At 41.9% G+C, this 23,031-nt stretch overlaps 1 protein-coding gene across 1 annotated transcript in view; it reads right to left on the bottom strand.

The window, feature by feature from the left end:
• Positions 1–16,483: 16,483 nt before the first annotated feature.
• egf (epidermal growth factor) overlaps positions 16,484–23,031 on the bottom strand; it is a 119,653-nt gene continuing 113,105 nt past the window's right edge. Inside the window, exons 23-24 of the mRNA XM_055645351.1 lie at positions 20,519–20,612; positions 16,484–19,181 (exon numbers count right to left, since the gene is read on the bottom strand). Of these exons, the coding sequence (XP_055501326.1) occupies positions 18,997–19,181; positions 20,519–20,612 (279 nt within the window). The 3' untranslated portion in view covers positions 16,484–18,996. The remainder of the gene's footprint in view (positions 19,182–20,518; positions 20,613–23,031) is intronic.

The following is a 23,031-nucleotide window of genomic DNA, read 5'->3' as shown; positions in this document are numbered from 1 at the left end:
CTTGTTTCTACTCAAAATACAAAACTAGCACAATGGCAATAATTTCACAACAATTGATATTAAAATGTATTGTTCCTTGTCCTCAAAGTCCCAAAGTGCTGGATTAACTCAATGGGTCAGGCAGCATCTGTGGAGGAAATGGATTCGCAAGGACCCTTCAGGCCAGGACCCTCCTTTAGACTGTCCATTCCCTTGCCTATCCATTCCCTCCGCAAATGCACCTGACCTGCCGAGTTACTTTGTGTTTTGCTCAGGATTCCAGCATTGCAGTTCCTTATATCTCCGTTGTTCATTGTCCTGTTTTCTCAGATGTCAGATGTCCATTTTTCATCTTTGTTATCAATTCACACATTCAGCAACATATCATGTTTAAAAGTGCAAGGGCAAGTATAGTGAAAGGTGAGCTCAGCGGGATACACAGTCATGCATGGTGAATCATAGTCTGTTTTGATTCTTTATTGTAGCTCAGTTCCTATGAAAGTTCTTTGACCTCAAAGGAAGCTCTGTTTCTTTATCTGCAGCCATTGCTGAACTGTTGAGTCTAATAAAGCAACCTAGCTCGTTAATGTTTGAATTAAAAAATCTATCTGGGGGTCATTCTTCACATTCTCAAATCTTTCTACAGTGCATCGCTTGATAATATGATTTGGATTTCCCTAGAAAATTCTCTGGGTCAGATATTTAAAAAGAGTCACAACAAATTGCCCAAGATATTTGATAATTCAATCTTAACAGAAGATAATTTGCGACAGCATCAACACAAACGATATGCAAATGGATTTATGTCTAAATTGAATTTATGTTTTATTTTCTTTCAAGTAGTGTTTCTGCTTTCTAAGTTCTGATTATGATACGATATTACTTTATTTATCCCAGGAGGGAAATTGATCCAAGTATCCAAGATTGATCCAAGATTGCCAGTGTATACGGGATTGCTACAAAGCTGAATGAGGGACACCAGAGGTTAATGATCTCAATCCTGGATACGGGTTGCCACTCTCTCCCTCCTCATCATTCCCTGATGAGAGCTGCTGCCATAGTTCTTCCATCCACACATATGATACATGACTTTGGGCATCACCACCCCAGAGGGTATAATTGTACCACAACCAGAGAGCAGTGCTGAACTACTATCTACCTCTTTGATGACCCTCAGACTATCCTTGATCAGACTTTGCTGGCTTTACCTTGCACTAAACATTATTCCCTTATCATGTATCTATACACTGTAAGTGGATCGATTGTAATCATGTATTGTCTTTCTACTGACTGGTTAGCACGCAACAAAAGCTTTTCACTGTATCCCGGTACACGTGACAATAAACCAAACTGAAACTGAACTGAACTGTATGATCATCGGAGAGGAAGCAAGCTTTTCTGTCACATGCATGTCTCAGCGTCACTTGACTGACACAAAATGGATAATTATCAGCGATACTTGACCAACCTGAATAAAAAAACAATGTCTGAAGGTTCAGCACTCTTCTATCAGAATCATTTGGGTCAGTTTGTGATTAAACTTGGTGTCATTGCATAACCTCAAATGTATAGCAATAGGAGACCAAATTAAAAGTTTTCATGAGAAAACGTGATTTTCAACAGTACTTACACCTCATTCAACACCACCATTATCACTTAGCTGCTTTCGTAGGCTTGGTGTAGAAAAATCAGCAAAATTATTTATTGATTTCTTAGCTCTGTGTGACCACACTTCAAAATCACTTCAGTGGCTACGAGGCAAATAGAGCATTCTGAAGGGACGTGAGGTGCTATGTAAATGCAGTAATTCTATACTTGTTATAGTATTTTTCATGACTAATCTTAATTTGAGGCAAATTTAATTGGATGCATGGTCTTGCCTACACTGAATTGAGTATTCGTAAAACTGTAGAATAGCTATTCTGGGATCTTGAGCATCATCAACTGTGTGTGTGTGTGTGTGTGTGTGTGTGTCTTTGCTATGATGGACTTGACAAAGATCTCTGCATTGCCATCAGACTTACAAGGGCAGGTTGTAAACTCCCCACACGCTGAATTCCAAAGGCCTATAGCTACACCTAGTGACGGAAACCTGATTGTTTAAGGCAAAGGCTTCATATAAACAATTTTCATCCAGCTTGGCCCCGAGACTGTACTTACTTCATTGCAGGTGAGAGGAGGTTAATCCACAGTCACAACTAGTCGAGGACCAGACATTAGATGTGACCTTATTTTTTTATTGTGCACGACTTTAGATTAAAAAAAAGAAAGATGATTCGTTTTAAGTGGTCTGTCAGCACCACCTGCATCGATATCAAATTCACCAGTCTTGCCCTTGTGATATTTAAGAATGAATTACCCTTGTTTAACCAAACAAAATAACATTTTCATTTGGATTTACTTATTTTCAAAGCATTTATTTCATTTTTTCAGTCTTAATGAATTTTGCTCTGGTGGCTTGACCTGATGTTGATTTTTTCAATCTTTGTTTGACCAGACTTGATAACTGCTGAACTCCCAGTAGGTTTGCAGCGCTAAGCACCCTGCAGTGCGAGAGTTAGGACCACGGCAGTGGTTTACCTTTTATTATTTTCTTAATCTTACGGTGCAATAGCAAAGAACGAGGTCAACTGTGTGATTGCTAACTTAACCTTCCTGCTGAACAGTAATTCACCCAAAATCAGAAACCCATCTGCACCATAAATGCGTGATTTTAGTTTAAAATGTTGTTTTAAACCTCTCATTGATTTTTATGTGAACAAATTGGAAAAAGTATTTAGAAATAAAGCAATTGCAGCATGTTAGTAAAAAACTTTAGCGGGATTACTGTCATTCTTTACGATATATTTCACAGCATTATATCTCTATCAGATATGTTTCCAGGGGTATTCCCGGTGAATAGAATAACATGAATAGACTCTTATCCCTTATTGTAATATTTTTTTGGGCTGCAAGTGGAGTGATTTGTGAGACTAGAAATGGGGTGCTATTAGCAGCGATTGCATAAAGATCAGATTTCTCTCTCTCTGTTTGGATTGAAAGTAAAATCCTTACTTTGACATGAATGGATTAGGCAGTCATATGTCAACATTGTCAATTGGAAGATGTAAGTCGGTCAGGAAATGCATAGTATCATTCCCTGAGGAGCAGATCCCCTTATTGTGATTAGATTCACAGCAGCCTTCTAGACTCAACATTCAATTCCACTATTTTGCCCCCTCACCTCCACTAAACTCATTTCTTCTTTCTTTACCCCATCCCGTTCCATTACACTTTTGCTATGTCCCATTATTCCTTCTCCTGCCTTCCACCTTGTCTCCTGTTTTTTTCCCTCTTTTCTACTTTTCAAGTACGAGAGTGTTTATTTATCATAGACAATAGACAATAGACAATAGGTGCAGGAATAGGCCATCTGGCCCTTCGAGCCAGCACTGCCATTCAATGTGATCATGGCTGATCATCCCCAATCAGTACCCCGTTCCTGCCTTCTCCCCATATCCCCTGACTCCGCTATTTTTAAGAGCTCTATCTAGCTCTCTCTTGAAAGCATCCAGAGAACCTGCCTCCACCGCCCTCTGAGGCAGAGAATTCCACAGACCCACCACTCTCTGTGAGAAAAAGTGTTTCCTCATCTCCGTTCTAAATGGCTTACTCCTAATTCTTAAACTGTGACCCCTGGTTCTGGACTCCCCCAACTCCCGGGAACAGGATTCCAGCCTCGAGCGTGTCCAAGCCCTTAACAATCTTATATGTTTCAATAAGAACCCCTCTCATCCTTCTAAACTGCAGAGTGTACAAGCCCAGCTGCTCCATTCTCTCAGCATATGACAGTCGCGCCATCCCGGGAATTAATCTTGTAAACCTACGCTGCAAGAATGTCCTTCCTCAAATTAGGGGACCAAAACTGCACACAATACTCCAGGTGTGATCTCACTAGGGCTCTGTACAACTGCAGAGGGACCTCTTTGCTCCTATATTCGATTGCTCTCGTTATAAAGGCCAACATGCCATTCGCTTTCTTCACTGCCTGCTGTACCTGCATGCTTACTTTCACAGGCTGATGTACAAGGACCGCCAGATCCCGTTGTACTTCCCCTTTTCCCAACTTGACGCCATTTAGATAGTAATCTGCCTTTGCTACCAAAGTGGATAACCTCACATTTATCCGCATTAAACTACATCTGCCATGCATCTGCCCACCCCCCCAACCTGTCCAAGTCACCCTGCATTCTCATAGCATCCTCATCGTTCACACTGCTACCAGCTTTGTGTCTTCTGCAAATTTGCTAATGTTACTTTGAATCGCTTCATCCAAATCATTGATGTATATTGTTGGAATTATTCTATATTTACCGGATATGAACTGGAACAATGGAATTCTTGTGTAGGAGGGAACTGCAGATGCTGGTTTACACCGAGGATAGACACAAAATGCTGGTCAGGCAGCATCTCTGGAGAAAAGGAACAGGCGATCTTTCGGGTCTGAAGAAAGGTTTCGACCCGAAATGTTATCTATTCCTTTTCTCTAGAGATGCTGCCTGACCCACTTTTGTGTTTATCTAAATGAAATTCTCATCTGCTGCTGCTTTACAGGAACATATGATGCAGCAACAACAATCAAAATTTAATGTAAGATAGACACAAACTGCTGGCATAGCTCAGCGGGACAGGCAGTATCTCTGGAGAGAAGGAATGGGTGACGTTTCAGGTCGAGACTCGTCATAATCAAAATATAATATATTTTTTTAACTCTTTTATTAACTGGAGAATGATAGCGCAAAAACAAAATATGTAGAGCAACCATAGTATTGCAAAGACCACAGTGCTGAGATAGGTTTGTGCTCAGGTTGTGTAGTGTGGTGGGAGGAAGCTATTCTTGAACCTGGAGATAACAGTTCTCAGGCTTCTCTATCTACTTCCTGAATTTTTTTTTTAACCATGTCCTTCATGATTTTATATGCTTTTATATTGGGTATCCTCGTCAGTCTTACCATCTCCAAGGAAAATCCAAGCTTATCCTGTCTCTCTTATAACTAAAACACTCCAACACAATTAACATTCTTTTGAACCTCTTCTGCACCCTCTCCAGTGCATCGCAACTTTCCTGTGACAACCAGAACTACACACATTACTCCATCTCCTCAAATTTCTGGGGAATTAGAGAACTTAGTGAGCTTCCTTGTATTGGGCCCAGGACAGATCTTCAACAATGTGCACGGCCAGCAACTTGAATCTGTTGTCTCACTCCTCCTCTGTCCCACAAGGGAAGACAGGTGTATGGACCCTCAGCTTTCCAAACTTCCAAACTCCTGGACCTAGGAATTCATCTCTAAACTCATGGACATAGGAATCAGCACCCCCCCCCCCACCCCCCCTTCCACTGCCACAGGATCCTCGACTTTCTGACCCACAGCCCACAATCAGTGAGGATAGGTGGCATGATGAGATTGAGTAGAGAAAGAAGAAAGAGAACTTAATAACGTGGTCTCAGGCCAACGACCTCTTCCTCAATGTCAGCAAGACAAAGCAGCTAGTTATCAACTTCAGGAAGCATGGTGGAGTACACCACCCTAATCAGCATCAATGGTGCTGACGTGGGAATGGTTGAGAGTTTTAAATTCCTTGGCGTTGATATTACCAACGATTTGTTGTGGATCAATCATTTTATGCCCCTGCAAGATGCAAGATTTTATGCAAGATGCCCCTGCTTCCTTAGGAGGCTGAGGAAATTCAGCATGTCTCCAGCAACTCTTACAAACTCCAACAGATTCACTGTAGAAAGCATACTATTGAGTTAAATCGCAGCTTGTTTTAGCTATAGCTCTGCCCAAGAAATTGCAGAGAGTTGTGGATTAGCCCAGTCCGTCACGTAGACCAGATTCCTCACCACTAACTCAATTTTCACACTTCACGATGCCTCAAAAAGATGCAGCCAACAAAAAATCAAAAATATGGTGCAACACAATTGTAAAAAATAACTGTTTTGTGTCCACCACCCCAGTCATTCCTTTTTCGTCTTCTCCTGCTCCCATCGGACTCTCTCAACTTTCTAATTTGCTCGTTCTTTCTTCACACACTATAAGGTACAGATTAGCATAAAGGGCACGCCACTGTGCACAATAAAATAAAATATTTAAAAAAAAAGAAGAAAAAAAAAAAACAAGACTCGCTAACAGTTTCTTCCCATCTGTTATCAGGCTTCTGAATGGCCCTCCCATAAGCTTCACATCCACCCCATTGCAGCATGGAATGTGTGCTATGAAACTGGTGCGCTACAATGTTGAGAAATATTTTCTGCTCTTCCCCTTTGCTCTACGTCTTGAGTTGACTTAATTGTGTTTATGTATAGTATTATCTGATCTGATTGAATAGCATGTAACACAAAGCTTTTTCACTGTACTTTAGTTTAGTTTAGTTTAGAGATACAGTGCAGAAACAGTACGGCCCACTGAGTCTCCACACCGACCAGCGATCCCCACACACTAACACTATCCTACACACACTAGGGACAACTAACACTTATACCAAGTCAATTAACCTACAAACCTGTACCCCTATGGAGTGTGGGAGGAAACTGAAGATCTCGGAGAAAAAACATGCAGGTCATAGGAGAATGTACAGTACAAACTCCGTACAGAAAGCACCCATAGTTGGGGTCAAACCCTGACGCTGTAAGGCAGCATCTCTACCACTGCGCCACCGTGCAGCCCAATGCACAATATTAAATCTAATCCTAAATCCTCTCTGAAGTCAACCTCTGTCTTGTTAATGTTGAGAACAGGATTGTTGTTCTGTCACCACACAACCAGATGGTCAATTTCCCTCCTCAGTTTAGTTTATTGTCACGTGTACCGAGGTGCAGTGAAAACCTTTTGTTGCGTGCTAACCAGTCAGTGGAAAGATAATCCACAATGTACAGATGCATGATAAGGGAATAATGTTTAGTGCAAGATAAAGCCAGTAAAGTCTGATCAAAATGTGTAGGAAGGGACTGCAGATGCTGGTTTAAATCTAAGATAGACACAAAACGCTGGAGTAACTCAGCGGGACAGGCAGCATCTCTGGAGAGAAGGAATGGGTGAAGTTTCGGGTCGAGGCCTTTCTTCAGACTTCAGGTCAGTCCGAAGAAGGGTCTCAACCAGAAACATCACTCATTCCCTCTCTCCAGAGATGCTGCCTGTCCCGCTGAGTTACTCCAGCATTTTGTGTCTAAAGTCCAATCAAAGACAGTCTGACGGTCCTGTATTATGACCCGTCATTTGTTTTTACCCATTGTTTAAATTTGCGCAACAGTGGTATCATCGGTGAATCTAAAGGTTTAATTGAGGGTGTGTCTGGCTACATAGTCATAGGTCTAGAGAGAGTAGGGCAGGTGACCGAGCACACGGTCCTGAACTTCCCCAGTGCTGATGGTCAGCAAGGAAGAGGAATTATTGTCAATTAGTACTGACAGAGTTCTGCTGATCAGTACGTCGAGGATCTGGTTGCTGAGGGAGGAGCATAGACTCAGTTCCATGAGTTTGATGACGAGTTTGGAAGGGATGAAGGTGTTGAATGAAAAGCTGTAGTTGATAAACAACAGCCTGACCAGCATGTCGCTGTTGTTCGAATGGTGGAACACAGACTGAAGAGCCCACAAGATCACACCTACTGCCGATCTTTTACAGCAGGGGGCAAATTGTTCTGGGTCCAGGTCATTACATAGAAAATAGAAAATAGGTGCAGGAGGAGGCCATTCGGCCCTTCGAGCCAGCACCACTGAGAAAGGAGTTTTGTTTAGAGATACAGCATGAAAACAGGCCCTTTGGCCCACTGAGCCTGCACCGGCCAGCAAACCCCGCATATTAACACTATCCTACAAACACTAGGGAAAATGTATACATACACCAAGCCAATTAGCCTACATATCGGTATGTGTTTGGAGTGTGGGAGGAATCTCTGAGAAAACCCATGCGGTCACGGGGAGAACGTACAAACTCCGTACAGACAGCACCCGTAGTTGGGATCGATCCAGGGCCTCCGGTGCTGCAAGCACTGTAAGGCAGCAACTCTACCGCTGAGCCACCGTGGTCGCCCCCCCCCCCACGATTTGTGTCGTAACCAAACTATGGAAACACTTCATAAGAATGGACATGAGCGCCACCAGTCGGTAGTCGATGAGGCATGTCACCTTTTTGCCTGGGACTTAAACCTATTGCAGGTATCATTTTTCCCCATTCTGATGACAATAAGTAACCTAAAATTATAACTATTTCTTATTTCCACATGCTAATTGATCGATTGGATATTTTAGGAACTTTCAGAAACTTTTACTTCACATGTCAGTAATATTTTGCCTTTGATTTCACTGAATGTTCCCATTGCGATCCTTGTTTTAACACGGTGCCATCCAAAATGGAATTGGGCCATTATTTCTGAGTGCACTGATTTAGTTGGAGTTCATTCTTAAGTTGAAGGCAGAAAATCAGCTGCCTTGAAGGACATACATTAATTTACAATCAGCTGTCTGACAAATATTTTAATTTTTAATTTTTAATATCTGTGCTTCAATTTTACTGCAATTGCGAAAGAAGTGAACAATAACATTTTCGTAACTGATCCTTTCAAAATCTCAACTTGAAAGTCCACTAAAAGATAAGACAGAATTAAAATCCCGCAATTGTTAAAATATTTACACAACGTTATCTATTTAGTGATCGAGTATCAGTCTGCGCAATATCACAGAGTGGGATGTGACCACCATATGCGGAATTACCTTAGGATACATTTTCGTCCTTCGATTTTATCTAAATCTAGTCCATCAGACAGAATGCATTGAAAGCTTGGTGCCAAGAAGACCGGACCTGACCTCAAGGATCACAACAAAGCCTTTGAGTGGGCACTTAATAGCCTTTTACTACATCAGTTGTGAAGACCGAGGAGAAAAAAAAAGAAAACTCTCACTTAGGGCCAACTGCTACTGTTAGAGTGATCAGTAATGATGTGAGTTCCTGCAGCAAGCCAAGCCATGCAATGGTTTATTCTCTTTCAATGGATTAACCTTTATCCCTTATTTTAAGTCTGAACAGCTGAAGTAAAGCCACAATGAAGCCACACTTACAGGAAAGAGCCTTGTAATTTACTATTCTGCAGACCAAAAAGATGAACCTCATTTCAATTAATGTCTATAATGGTGAGGAGGCAAACACGTCCTGTGAACAGTAACTCCCACAGACCTCTCGATATCTCACAGAAACAATCTTCCAAATATTCACATCAGCTCAGCCCTCTTTCCCCTCCCGCCATAAAGATTGTTGCTTGCTACATTTTGTGCAGAGCACATAATATTCACTCGTTTTCAGCACCAACCATCTTTTCGTTCTTTGCATTAGTTCCTGTGGTGATGCTGCAATTTTTTGGGAACATCTTTTATGGTGGCATTTTATAATAAGATCTTCAAATAATTCTGCAGAGGAAATCTTATCCATTATGGGATATGTCAGCCTGGACTCGATGAGAATAGTGGAACAACAGGTTAATACTCAGGTGGAGTTGCTGAAGTTTATGGGTGAATTCATGAAGTTTCATAAGTAATCAAACTGATAAAATTGATGTTTTAATAACTGGGGTGGCACAGAGGGACTGTGGTAGAGTTGCTGCCTTATGCCCCTGTCCCACTTAGGAAACCTGAACGGAAACCTCTGAAGACTTTGCATCCCACCAAAGGTTTCCATGCGGTTCCCGGAGGTTGCAGGTAGTGGCAGCAGGTATGGAGACTGACAAAAACCTCCGGGAACCTCCGGTAACCACACGGAAACCTTGGGTGGGTCACAAAGTCTCCAGAGGTTTCCATTTAGGTTTCCTTTGTGGGACGGGGGCATTACAGGGCTGGAGACATGGGTTCAATCCTGACAACGGGTGTTATCTGCATAGAGTTTGTAAGTTCACCCCGTGACTTCATGGGTTTTCTCCGGGTGCTCCGGCTTCCCTGCCACACTACAAAGAAATGCAGGTTTGAAGGTTAATTGGATTCTGTAATTGTCCCTCGTGTGTGGAATAGAACTATGGATGTTTGGGTGATCATTGGTCGGCTTAGACGCGGTGGGCTGCAGGGCCTGTTTCCACGTTGTATCTTTTAGGTATGTTACAATACTTGCCTTCAGCGGCGCTGCAATTCTGCCACTGGCCATGTGTGCGATTTTGGTGCGTTTGGGGGGGGGGGGGGGGCGTGGTTAAAACGCGGTTTTCTGATCCTGGTCCTGGATTACATTTTGTTGGAGTGCAAGTGTTTGCTAAAGAATCGTTCCGACGGCCGTTCTGTGTGTTTTTAAAATAAATTCGCCCGACAAGTTAATCACTGGAGTGATTTTAAAATGAGCTTCTGAAGCCGTCAACGCAACAACGAGGACGGATTTTATGTAGGGGACAGGCGTTTGAATGTTTGAATGGTGCACTGACTGGCTGACATTTTTAAATTTCGTTGTAATTTATTTTTATGTATGAAACTGTTTCTTAAGATGCATTTAATTCACATTTTAAGTTGCGAAACGGTGATTTTTTTCCCCAAACGTACCGGCAGTGTTTTTGCTGCCGATATGGGGGACTAAATCATCTCAACCGCAACATTCAAATTGATCGCGTTCCAGAAAAACCCACTCGCAAGGATTTAAATGGCCATTAATTTACAGGTATTAAACATTATATTCCTTCCATTTGACCTATATACCCATGACAATGAGATTTAAAAATTATGTTATATTGTGAATTCTTGTGTGAATGTTATTTGGACACTCAGGCTATTTAAAAATGTTAATCTATTCTTAAGAAATTGATAGATGTTTAGATCTAGTAATTGAATTTTGTAATTAGCTACAATTAGGTAACTAACTAATTATATGCTTTAATTTCAAGTCATCTAAGTAAGATTGTTTCATATTTGTTTCAGAATGCTTCAATCTATAATAACTGAAAAATTATTTCAGTTCTCTTAATTTTTAAGAAAGTTAGGGGCTTTTGACTGTTCTCGATCACAGCTTTTGTGTTAAGTCAATGGAAAAGCAATAGAGAGCAAGATAACTTTTTTAATACTGAAGATATGAAAGTGAATTAGGTGTCAAATTAAACTTCTTTTTATGCTTTATCAGATGGGATAAATTACAAACGATTTTTAAAATCTCAAAATGTTGTAACATTGCTATATCTTTGAACTAAACTAAACTAAACTAAACTAGACAAAAAGCTAATTGAACCTGATCATTTTCAATATCTAACCACATAACTTTTCTCATTTGTACCTTCGCTATATTTCTCATAACTACAGTCAGGTCTAAAGTGGAGCTTTCTACATCCTAGGGTGCACTTGCACAGATTTTGGTCGGAAAACGTGAGCAATTGATTTTCTCCTGCAACATGTCTACTAATGACCATTTTCCAGTAGCACAGATTTATGATCAGGATATAGAAACAGGGAACTGCAGGTGCTGGTTTACACAAAAAGACACGGTCTGAAGAAGAGTCCTGAACTATAACGTCACCTATTCATGTTCTCCAGGTTTTGCTGCCTGACCCGCTGAGTTCCTCCAGCGCTTTGTGTCTTTTTATATTGCAGGTTACTTCCCCATTTAGCTTAATTAGATGCATTAAGTGGGATGACTGAGGGTTGTGGTTGGTGGGGAAGTTTAAGAAAGGAATAGGAACTTGCATGCTTTTAGACAACTAAGTTGATGTACCGCTGAAGCAAACCTTTTACAAACTCTTCAATTTGAGAAATGTGGAGGGAACATCCAGTTGCTTTGCATCAGTGATATAGACATTAGTTCTGTGCTGACAAAATAACCCTGGCTGATAATATTTTCTCACTTGAATTGAAAAGAAAGGTATCTTTTGTGGGCCTCGATTTAATAGCTTCCTAATGGAATCATCAAATTGAACAGACGTTAATGACAGATTGGCACACATATTATAATAGGTACCAAGAAATAATTCTTGTTTATAAATTAGCTTTTTATTTGTGCAAACAAAACAAAAAAAAAGTGGTCTTTTCCATTCTGGTTCATATTATTTAGGCTGGGGACTGATACTAGACACAGAGTATACAAATAATATCCTTTATAAAATGTAGTCAAAGTTAAAAAACTATTTGAAGGTAAAAGTTGTGGTCCCTTTTAGGTAGTATAAAGCAAGTTTAAAGTATAATCCTTTATTGGACTGTTACCAAAGCAGGGTAAAAAAATAAAAATAAATACAGTGCCAAAAGAAAGAAGAAATAAAGTTATACTTCTAATCTTTACTTGGTAGATTAGTGAAGTAACTTTCTATATGTGCTTCAAGCGAGGAGTGTTGCCACAATATGGAGTCATAGAGTGATACAGTGTGGAAACAGGCCCCAACTTGCCCACACTGACCAACATGTCCCAGCTGCACTAGTCCCACTTGCCTGCTCTTGGTCTATATCCCTCCAAACCTGTCCTATCCATGTACCTGTCTAAAGGGCCTGTCCCACTTGGGCGACCTAATCCGCGAGTTCAGGCGAGTTTGCCCTCGACTCATACTTGCAGCAAGGTCGACACGAGGTCAAAGAAGGTCTTCATAACACTCCTTCATGCTCGAGAGTGGTCTCCGCGTACTCGAGGCCTCAGTTAGGTTGCAACGTTTTTTTCAATATGTCAAAAAGGTCACCATGGAAAAAAATCGATATTTTTTTACTCGTAGGTTTTAGTCGTAGTAGGTCGTGGTATGTTGGAGTAGGATGGCATGTTAGTCGTAGGTAATCGAGGATAGCCAAAGGTAGTCGTAGAAAGTCTTCATCATAGTCGAAGGGAGGTTGAAGGAGATAGAAGGAAGTCGTTTTCACTCTCCACTATTCGGTGTCCAATTTTCCCAAAGTTAGTCGTAGCTAGTCGTAGCTAGTTGAAGCTGGTCTTCAACATAGTCAAAGGAGGTCGAAGGAGGTCTTCTACATAGTAGAAGGATGTCTTCAAAATTGTCATTTTTTCAAACTCTTCTAAACTCACCAATTAGGTCGCCCAAGTGGGGCAGCCCCTTAACTGTTGGGATAGTCCAGCTAATGAAGGAATCTATGCTATGTGCTGTCTATATTGCCATACCTACTGTGCTATCTCCTTCAGGGACTCTTGGAGATGTACACCGATTACGTTGTTCCTCACTACTGCCTAGCATCCTGTCTTTCATTTGTATGTCCTCCCTAAATGCATCACCTCGTACATAGTATAATAAAATTCCTTCTATTGTTGCTCTGCTCATCCTACCAATCTCATTTTACAGCCTTCTGGACTTTTTAGGTGACTGCAGGAGACTATGCAGTCACCACATGGTCACCACATGTTCGTGGGTGGTTGCCGGGGAGTCGCCTTCATGGTCGTGAGGAGTTCCCGAATTCTGGGAACTAGTCGCGGCCTCATTATGGTCGCCATGAATTGTTCAACGTGTTGAAAAATTTGCGGCGATTAGAATGAAGCCACCATGGAGAGTAGCGAGAATTCCCGTGCCATAGGTGGGTTGCCAGGTGGTCCCAGTAGGGTTGCCAGGTGGTCCCAGTGGGTTGCCAGGAGGTCGAAGGTTCTCATAGGTTGTGGCTGGTGCTGAATTTCATTGGCTCACTGGGCAAAAAAACATAAGCAGTAGTTTTCAGAATCAAGGTTAACAGACCGGTAATGTTAAATGTCCGCCGTGTTTCACAGCTGTGTATCTCTGGCTTCTTAAAATTGTCTCCACTGCTTCTCCACTCCTTCTCCCCCCCCTCTTTTAAGGACTTACCGTACACTGTGCTTTAGCCATCTTAATTGCAACGCCTACCTTCCTGTTCATCTTGGTGTGTGTCTACATCACCATGGCTTTTGGCTTTGCACCATGTGAATTTCACTCAGACAGTGCTTTCCCCGCTTGCCCTGTACCCTGCTTGCATAACGGGCTGGTGGAGGAAGCGATGTGTGTGAGTGTGTGTGTTCCACTCTGACAGTCGCCGTTCCAGTTGCCGGTTTTTCAGGCAACTGCCGGCAACTTGACAGCCGCCTGAAAAATCGCCAAAGAGAACAGGCCCATTAGATTAAACCTTTCTCACCATTGAATACACAAGCGACGTTCATGTCACCCGTAAACAATTGCACCATATCGCCCACATTCACTTCCAAATAGTCTTTCATTTCACAATTCTACTTAACAAGCCTATCAAGCTACCTTATCTCAAGTGAACGAAGATATTTTAATTAAATGTTAGTATCTGTTTAAATCAAAACTTCATTATAAAATCCTGAAATCACTGTGGTGGATGTTTATGTTAAAATGTATTTTGTGTGTTCCGTTGCTTTATATTTGTATGACTGATTTGGCAAATGAAATTCCTTGTATGTTGTAAAATATATATCGCTAATAAAATATTATTGTGTTTGTGATTGTGATTGTGAAAGGTACTTTTGACCTTCTAGTTGTAAACATAAACTTAAAGCACACGGTATTGGGGGTTCAGTATTGATGTGGATAGAGATCTGGCTGGCAGACAGGAAGTAAAGAGTAGGAGTAAACGGGTCCTTTTCACAATGGCAGGCAGTGACTAGTGAGGTACCGCAAGGCTCAGTGCTGGGACCCCAGCTATTTACAATATATATTAATGATTTGGATGAGGGAATTGAATGCAACATCTCCAAGTTTGCGGATGACACGAAGCTGGGGGCTGTGTTTTAGGACTGAGATGAGGGGGAAAACATTTTTCACACTGAGAGTGGTGAATCTCTGGATAGGCTGCCACAGAAGGGCAGTTGCAGGCCAGTTGCATTGGCTATATTTAAGAGGGAGTTATATGTGAGGTTATCCAAATTCAGGTGGTATGGAGAGAAAGCAGGTACAGGATACTGAGTGGTGATCAGCCATGGATCATATTGAATGGTGGTGCAGGCTCGAAGGGCCGAATGGCCTACTCCCAGTATTTTCTATGTTTCTATGTTTCTATATATCCGTACAAAAGACTTGGGCAAGAAGACATCAGTATTTAAATCTGTCCTCATGCATAAACTGTTGCAGTTCGATTATACTTGCAGTTAATGAAAATATATTTCATGGTTAGAATTCAAGATCAATTTTATTACTGTACACTAATAACAGGGTGAATAAATTGTTTTCAGTTTAAGCCCTAAAATATCACCACATATTATTATTGACCTACAATCATATCTTTCAATGTGTGAAGATGCCACAAGAGCTCAATTTCCCTGTGACACTATCAGGACTCCCGCCTATTAGTTCTAAATTATCTGATGACACCACCATCATTGAACGAGTAATGGACTGTGTGCTCAGTCCTCTGCCTTAAGGGCCGGTACCACGAGCACACGACCTGCATGCGGCAAGCGTGGCCAAACCTGAAGCGGGGGCCGCGCGGAGGTTGACTGAGTGACGTGAAGCTCGAGCGAAGTCCGCGGGAAGTTTGGGCGTGACGTATGGCATCAAGACGCTGAGTCCGGCGTCGAGACGCTGCGTATGCCCGTCAAGGCATTGCGTACGACGTCGAGGCGGCTGCGGGCCGGCAGGCCGTTGCCGCGCGGAATTTTTGAATGGTCAGTTTTTCAGAGCTCGCGCGATGTCGAGACCAGCTCCGCACAACTCCATACACTCCGGCGATCGAAGTAAGACCGGCCCCGCGAGGCCGTACGGCCCAAGCGACCATGTTAGGTCGCGCTTGCTGCATGGAGTCGCATGCTCGTGGGACAGGCCCTTTAGTCTTTCTATACCCATTGATCAGCCATGATCATATTGAATGGCGGTGCAGGCTCAAAGGGCCGAATGACCTACTCCTGCACTTATTTTCTATGTTTCTATGTTTCTATTACTGTGTAGTCAGGCACAGCTTCCAATGCCATCTCCATCGATACCACTGTTCTTGGGCCCAGAATGGGTAATGATGTCAGAGTTCATGAGGGAGATTGACAATCTGGTAGAGTGGTGGCAGAAGAAGATTTTCTTTCCTTTCAACATTAGTAAGAGCAAGGAGCTGATTGTTGACTTCAAGAAGGGAAAGCTGAGGGACCATGCTCCTGCCTTCATTGGAGGGATGATGGTGGAGAGAATTAATAGTATCAGGTTACGAAGTCTGTACGTCTCTGATGATCTGTCCTGACCTCAGTTCTGTGACACAATCACAAAGGGAGCTTACCAACGCCTCTACTTCCCCCGAGGTTTGAGGAGATTCAGCACGTCACTGAATATCCTGTCGAACTTCTCCAGCTGGAGAAACTGCTGATTGGTTGCATCACAACCTTGCTTGATAATTCAAATGCTCAAGAATGTAGAAGGTAGTTGACATTACACAGTCCATCTTGGATACTGTACTCAGATACAAAATACCTGGATAACTCAAGCGTGGCCAAACCTGCAGCTCTGGAGAAAAGGAATAGGTTGACGTTTTGACGTCGAAGTTCAAAGGTTTCTCTGAGGGCTGCTTGATCGGTTGACGTTACTCCGTCAAGATTTTGTGTCCGGCATTGGTTTGCTGCGATGAAACCGTCAAGGCAGTGCGCACGACGTCGATACTGATCTCTACACACATGGATACTGATCTCCCCACCATCAAAGGCTTTGACTGGTAGTGCTGCCTCTAGAAGGCAGCTAATACCATCAGACACCCACACGATCATAGCCATGCTTTTTTCCCAGTGCTACCATCAGGAAGAAGTTACAGGAGCCTGAGAATTGTTACCTTCTGGATCAAGAACAACTCCTTCAAACCAGTCATTAGTTTCTTGAACCATCCTGCACGATCCTACCAACAACCATGTCTCAACACCAACCATTATGAACTTTGCACTAATATTGTAGTTCTACGTACTTTGGTCTCACAATTTGGTTTTCTTGGAATAGCTGCTAATTTATTGCATATTTCTTATTATTGTGGTGACATCCAATGTCTGTGAAGCTGCAGCATGTAGTCATTTCAAACGACAAATAAACCCTCTTGAACTCTCGAACTTTTACTTTCTTGGCATTGGGGGTTTTTACGCGTTTTCAGTAAAGTGTGACATAATTCATGTCACCAAGGAAATGCCCTGCAAGAGTAGAGGAAAGGAAACTGGTGTAAGCTAATAGATCCATCCGTCAGAACAATTGGAACTTATGGCCCTGAATAGAATTTTGGGCCCTGATCCAGGTTAGGAATCTGTCTAATGTTATCCTCTGCTTTCGAAAGTGCTGCAGTCATTTCCATGACAGTTGCCATCAGCTGTTTGAAAGACTAAATTTAGATGTAGGTCCACTTGGAAAAATTTCCTCAATGTAACCTTAAACATTAAACTTGTTTGCCAGGCGATATAATCTTTTAACAAGCTGCATTGAAAAAAAATCTTCCCCCTTAATGAGAAAGTTTATTATGAATGTTCATAGCAGCAAAGCTCTTTGAGGCCTATCCAGCATATCCCAAGTGGACTCTTGCCCGGCATGTTTCATTTTGTGGTTAATGTTAAAACTTTACTTCCTTCTTCACAGCAGCTCTGTACTTAAACTTGTTTGCACAGGGCTCCTCTATCCTTGACTGCAGAATGACAGTGGTGGTTCCGATCAGCACGATAAACAGTACAATATCAAAATGCTGCCTGCATTAAAACCATGAGCTAACGTATAGCACTGCTCAGAGTCCATCTATAAACTTGACTTTTATAACCGAGCAATACAACCATAATGAGCCATTATACAATTTGTAAGTGTGGAATCATGTGTTCACTGATCACGCCATTGAATAAAAATCTTCACTAAAACCAAAAATTGGTCTTTTGTGATTTTACTCGTGTAAAGAGGGAAACTGTCGGTGAGGAACACTCATCTCTGGTGGGATAAGCCCGATTCATTGCAGAGGGTGGTGAAAATTGCCCAACGCATCACCGGTTCCACGCTCCCCTCCATTGAGTCTGTCCAAAGCAAGCGCTGTCTGCGGAGGGCGCTCAGCATCGCCAAGGACTGCTCTCACCCCAACCATGGACTGTTTACCCTCCTACCATCCGGGAGGCGCTACAGGTCTCTCCGTTGCCGAACCAGCAGGTCGAGGAACAGCTTCTTTCCGGCGGCTGTCACTCTACTCAACAACGTACCTCGGTGACTGCCAATCAGCGCCCGGGTCTCTGGCGCTGAGAGGCAGACGTTCTACTGCTGCACCACAGTGTTGCCCTAAAGTTTTGATATACTTAAGGACTGCCAATCACCACCCCCCCCCCCCCCCCGGACACTTATTATTTTTTATTCAAATCGTTTGCTATGTCGCTCTTCAAGGGAGATGCTAAATGCATTTCGTTGTCTCTGTACTGTACACTGACAATGACAATTAAAATTGAATCTGAATCTGAATCTGATTCACAACTCTTCAAACTACTGGTGGTAATGCAGCGATCTCCACAACGAGCAATCAAAATGAAAGATTACTTCAACGTATCCAGTCATCACCTCTCTGTACATATTTGAATTGCAATGGATGATATTTCTTTGAGGTAGCGGCAACCACAAGTACTTTTACAAGCTAATGTTGACTAATCTCCCCAATCCCATTCTGACACAGGGTCTTTGACCTGAAACAATGGTTTGGCTTCTTTTTCCACTGATGCTGTCTGACCTGTCGAATGTTTCTGTCATTTTCTACTTTTATCTCCACCCCCATTGCTCTGTAGCACAGCAAACCATCTCCTTGTTCACACACTTTGTCCCCAGGAACATTTGAATTATTATACTTGGAACTTCAGTTCAATAGTGAACAATTTCAGCAACAGTGTGGCCATCTGGTGGAATAAATGCACTTTACCTAAAAGTGTTCAAAAACAGATGAGAGGCTCATAAATTGAGAAGGCTGTATAAATTGACAGGCTCAGTGGTAAATGCAGGAAAATAATTGCAGCAGAAACATTGGGACAGTCCTAAAGATGATATTCCATGGATTTAATTTTACCAACATGAATGCAATCAACAAATTTATTCTTTGACTTCAGGAAGACTCTCTATCCTCACTGGTTAATTCTGAAGTAAATGTCCTAGGTCCATTGTTCTATGAGGTCACTCTGACCCTTGCCAAAGTTGGTCTCTTGCGGTAGTTGGTATCTTGAGAGGAAGGCTGCTCGGATATGTTGTCATCTCTTTCACGTGATGGTACGGCAGTTGTTGGTCGAAACATTGGCTTCCCATCTCCCTTAAATTACAACCAGTTCCATCCCGGCATGCAGCAGGTATGGCACATTCCACTGGTAAAAAATAAAAATAAATACATTTAAAATAATTTTGAATGATGCACAACAATCCAGTTCTTTTTTGTTTTAACTATTATTTTATTGAAGTTTGTAATAATGTTGAATTGGAATAATCTTCAATGTCAAATATAAAATAGAACTACTCCCAGGAATGTTATCAATTTGCATATAAATAGAAAGTGAATAACAATTAGGGATCTTGATTACATTTGATGAAAGGCAATAATTATATGGTGGCATTAAATTTGGATTTAAAAATGGCAGGTTCAAAGTGTACATTCTGCTGTTAATTTTACAACTGTGCATAGAAATGGGCTTGGGGCTTTTGAATTGCTCTGGAAATAACAGTTACATTGTTTTTATATATTATGTTTTATTCTTAATTGTTTAGTGTATGTTGTGTTGTTACTTGTAAGCAGAGCACCAAGGCAAATTCCTTGTATGTGTACATACTTGGCCAATAAACATATTCATTCATTCATACATTCATTCATTCATTCACCTCTATGTTTTAGTAAAGGGCCTGTCCCACGAGCATGCCACCTGCATGCGGCAAGCGCGACCTAAAGGGCCTGTCCCTTGAGCATGCGACTCCATGTGGAAGCGTGACCTAACGTGGTCGCTTAAGCCGTAGGGTCTCGCGGGGCCGGTCCCATTTCGATCGCCGGAGCCGTATGGAGTTGTGCGGAGCTGGTCCCGACATTGCGTGGGGCTCCGAAAAACTGACCGTGTTCAAAAATTCGGCGCGGCAACGGCCTGCCGGCCTGCAGCCGCCTCGACGCCGTATGTCACTCACGAACTTCCCGCAGACTTCGCTCGAACTTCATGTCACTCACTCGACCTCCGCGCGGCCCCCGCTTCTGGTTTGGTCACGCTTGCCGCATGCAGTCGTGGGACAGGCCCTTTAGGTCGCGCTTGCCGCATGCAGGTCGCATACTCGTGGGACAGGCCCTGTATGCTACATTAATTTATTCACTGCAAAGAATCTCAAGTGGTTTGGTAGTACAATATATGGTGCAAAAATTTGAATGGATGTTACAAATCTCAAAGTGAACATGGAAATGTAATTATTATTTTAGGAAAAAAAATCCAGTTTCTTGTAATCCAGCATGAGATATTATATTATATTACATTATATTTCATTATACTACTGCAAAGAAAGTCTACACTTTATATCTCCATCAATATCAATAAAACAAAAAAATATAATATATTAATAGATTAAAAATGATTGTTAGGTTAAAATATGATGAGTTGAAACCTAGAAAGAGAATTAATCCCACACTAAAAATCTTATATAAAATTCCAACATAGAGAAAAGTTCCTCCAACCTGATTCAGTGGCAAAGTCATGAGTTTCAATTGCAATAATACGGACCAGGGTTGTGTCTCGAAACTTCCAATTAGATTCCACTCCGGTGTAAGACTGGAAAATTAATGGAGCAGTTATATTAAAAAAATTAATCCATTAAGATACATCAGATATAATTTGATAGAGACCAGAGATTCATAAAGGTTCAACTAGAACAGACTAGTACTCATGATCGATAAGCATTGATCAGTTAGGCAAGTAGTGAGGCTACATGTTCATGTAGACACAAGGAATTGAAGGTAGTGGTTTATCAAAAAAGACACAAGGTGTTGGAGTGAATCGGTGGGTCAGGCAGCATCCCTGGAGAACATAGATACGTGATACTTCAGGGCAGGGCCCATCTTTAGACCACATGCACTTTATGTTTACACTGAAATTTCACATGAGCCATCTAATCTAATCATTTTTCTTGTATAATCATAGAATAGGATAAGAGTTATATTGGAAGGGGGTTATTAAATGTTATTACTCTAGTGAATAGATATTGGGATGGAGGCTGAAAGGAAACATTTTGAAGGGGAAGGTGCTGCTCTAGTTGTATTGAGGAGCTGTGCTTCCTCCTTGCATCTCCTTCATTGGCAAACGGTCTGTATCCTGGAACTCCCAACTCAGCAACATTATGAGTGCACCATAATGAGCAGGACTTCAGCACTCCTCACCACCTCTGTAGGGGAATATTGGGATGTGCAATAAATGCTGGCTTTACCCGTGAAATCCAGGTTCCAAAAGTGCACGAAAACTAAGGTGTTGTGCTGAATGATCAGAGGTAGTTGAGGCCAGTATTATAACATTTAAACAATAGACAATAGACAATAGGTGCAGGTGTAGGCCTTTCGGCCCTTCAAGCCAGCACCGCCATTGACTGTGATCATGGCTGATCATCCACAATCAGTACCCCATTCCTGGCCTTTCCCCATATCCCTTGACTCCACTATATTTAAGAGCTCTATCTAATTCGCTCTTGAAAGCATCCAGAGAACCGGCCTCCACTGAGGCAGAGAATTCCACAGATTCACAACTCTCTGGGTAAAAAAGTTTTTTCCTCACCTCTGTTCTAAATAGCTTACCCCTTATTCTTAAACAGTGGCTCCTGGTTCTGGACTCCTCCAACATCGGGAACAAAAGACAAATGCACAGGTACATGGATATGAGTTATTCAGAGCAATATAATACGAGAGATATGGGCCGAATGCAGGTAGGTGGGACTACTGCATATGGGCATCTTGGTTAGCATGGGCACGTTGGGCCAAAGGGCCAGTTTCCATGCTGCATGTCTCTATGACTCTATAACTACTCTATATGACTCTATACTCTGCACCTTTGCAGAAGGTGAGTGCAATTGGCATCCGGCAGGCTTATTTGTGTTTGGTGCCAAGGACCAATGATGAATTTCTCTGTTTGTAAATTTTTGGCCAAAATGATTTAAAAAAAACGCTGTGGAGGGATCTCGGAGCAAATAAACCGAGTGATTTTCAAAAATACAGCTGATCAATCTGGCATGTCGCCAGACTGCTGTCCGACAATTAGGAAAAACAAAATCTAAAATTTGAGTTTGTCAATTGCACAAAGGCCAAGTTACACAAGGTAAACACAGTATTAAATTGTTTGCAAGAACAGTGGCCCAATAAATGTTTCCCTCTGATGTTAGCTATTCTACACTCTACGTTGTTTAACGAACAAAGAATTCTCTGTCCTATTATAAATTATATGGCACAAATAGGCACCTGGAAGTGATTAGTGAAAAAGTGCCACCGAGATAGTCAAAGTTGAGAGCAAAGCTCAAGCAGTTTATAACTGCTCACAAAATAAAATTACAGACTCTTAAAAAATCCTACAGTTTTATTGGAGTCTTTTTTTTCCTCCAGTACAGACTTTGGTGTGGATCGAATGGTTTCATATAGAAACATAGAAACATTGAAAAATAGGTGCAGGAGTAGGCCATTCGGCCTTTCGAGCCTGCACCGCCATTCAATATGATCATGGCTGATCATCCAACTCAGTATCCTGTACCACCTGCACTCTCTATACCCCCTGATCCCTTTAGCCACAAGGGCCACATCTAACTCCCTCTTAAATATAGTCAATGAACTGGCCTCAACTACCTTCTGTGGCAGAGAGTTCCAGAGATTCACCACTCTCTGTGTGAAAAATGCTTTTCTCATCTCGGTCCCAAAGGATTTCCCCTTTATCCTTAAACTGTGATCCCTTGTCCTGGACTTCCCCAACATCGGGAACAATCTTCCTGCATCTAGCCTGTCCAACCCCTTAAGAATTTTGTAAGTTTCTATAAGATCCCCCCTCAAGATAACTTTCAGTTCATGGCAGTATCATGGAGAATATCGAGGGTTGGGTGCTTTGACAGAATTCAAGGGATAAAGTTTAATCCAGAAATGTTATCACATCGAACATTGTTAGTGGATGCTACGGGTTAGAATCCTCTCGTAAAACTGACTGCATGTTTGCACATGTTTTC

Source organism: Leucoraja erinacea, chromosome 1 (genome assembly GCF_028641065.1).
Source record: "Leucoraja erinacea ecotype New England chromosome 1, Leri_hhj_1, whole genome shotgun sequence".
Classification (NCBI taxonomy): Eukaryota; Metazoa; Chordata; class Chondrichthyes; order Rajiformes; family Rajidae; genus Leucoraja; species Leucoraja erinaceus.
Note: the sequence above shows the minus strand (reverse complement) of the source record. Positions and strands in the feature narration are given on the sequence as shown.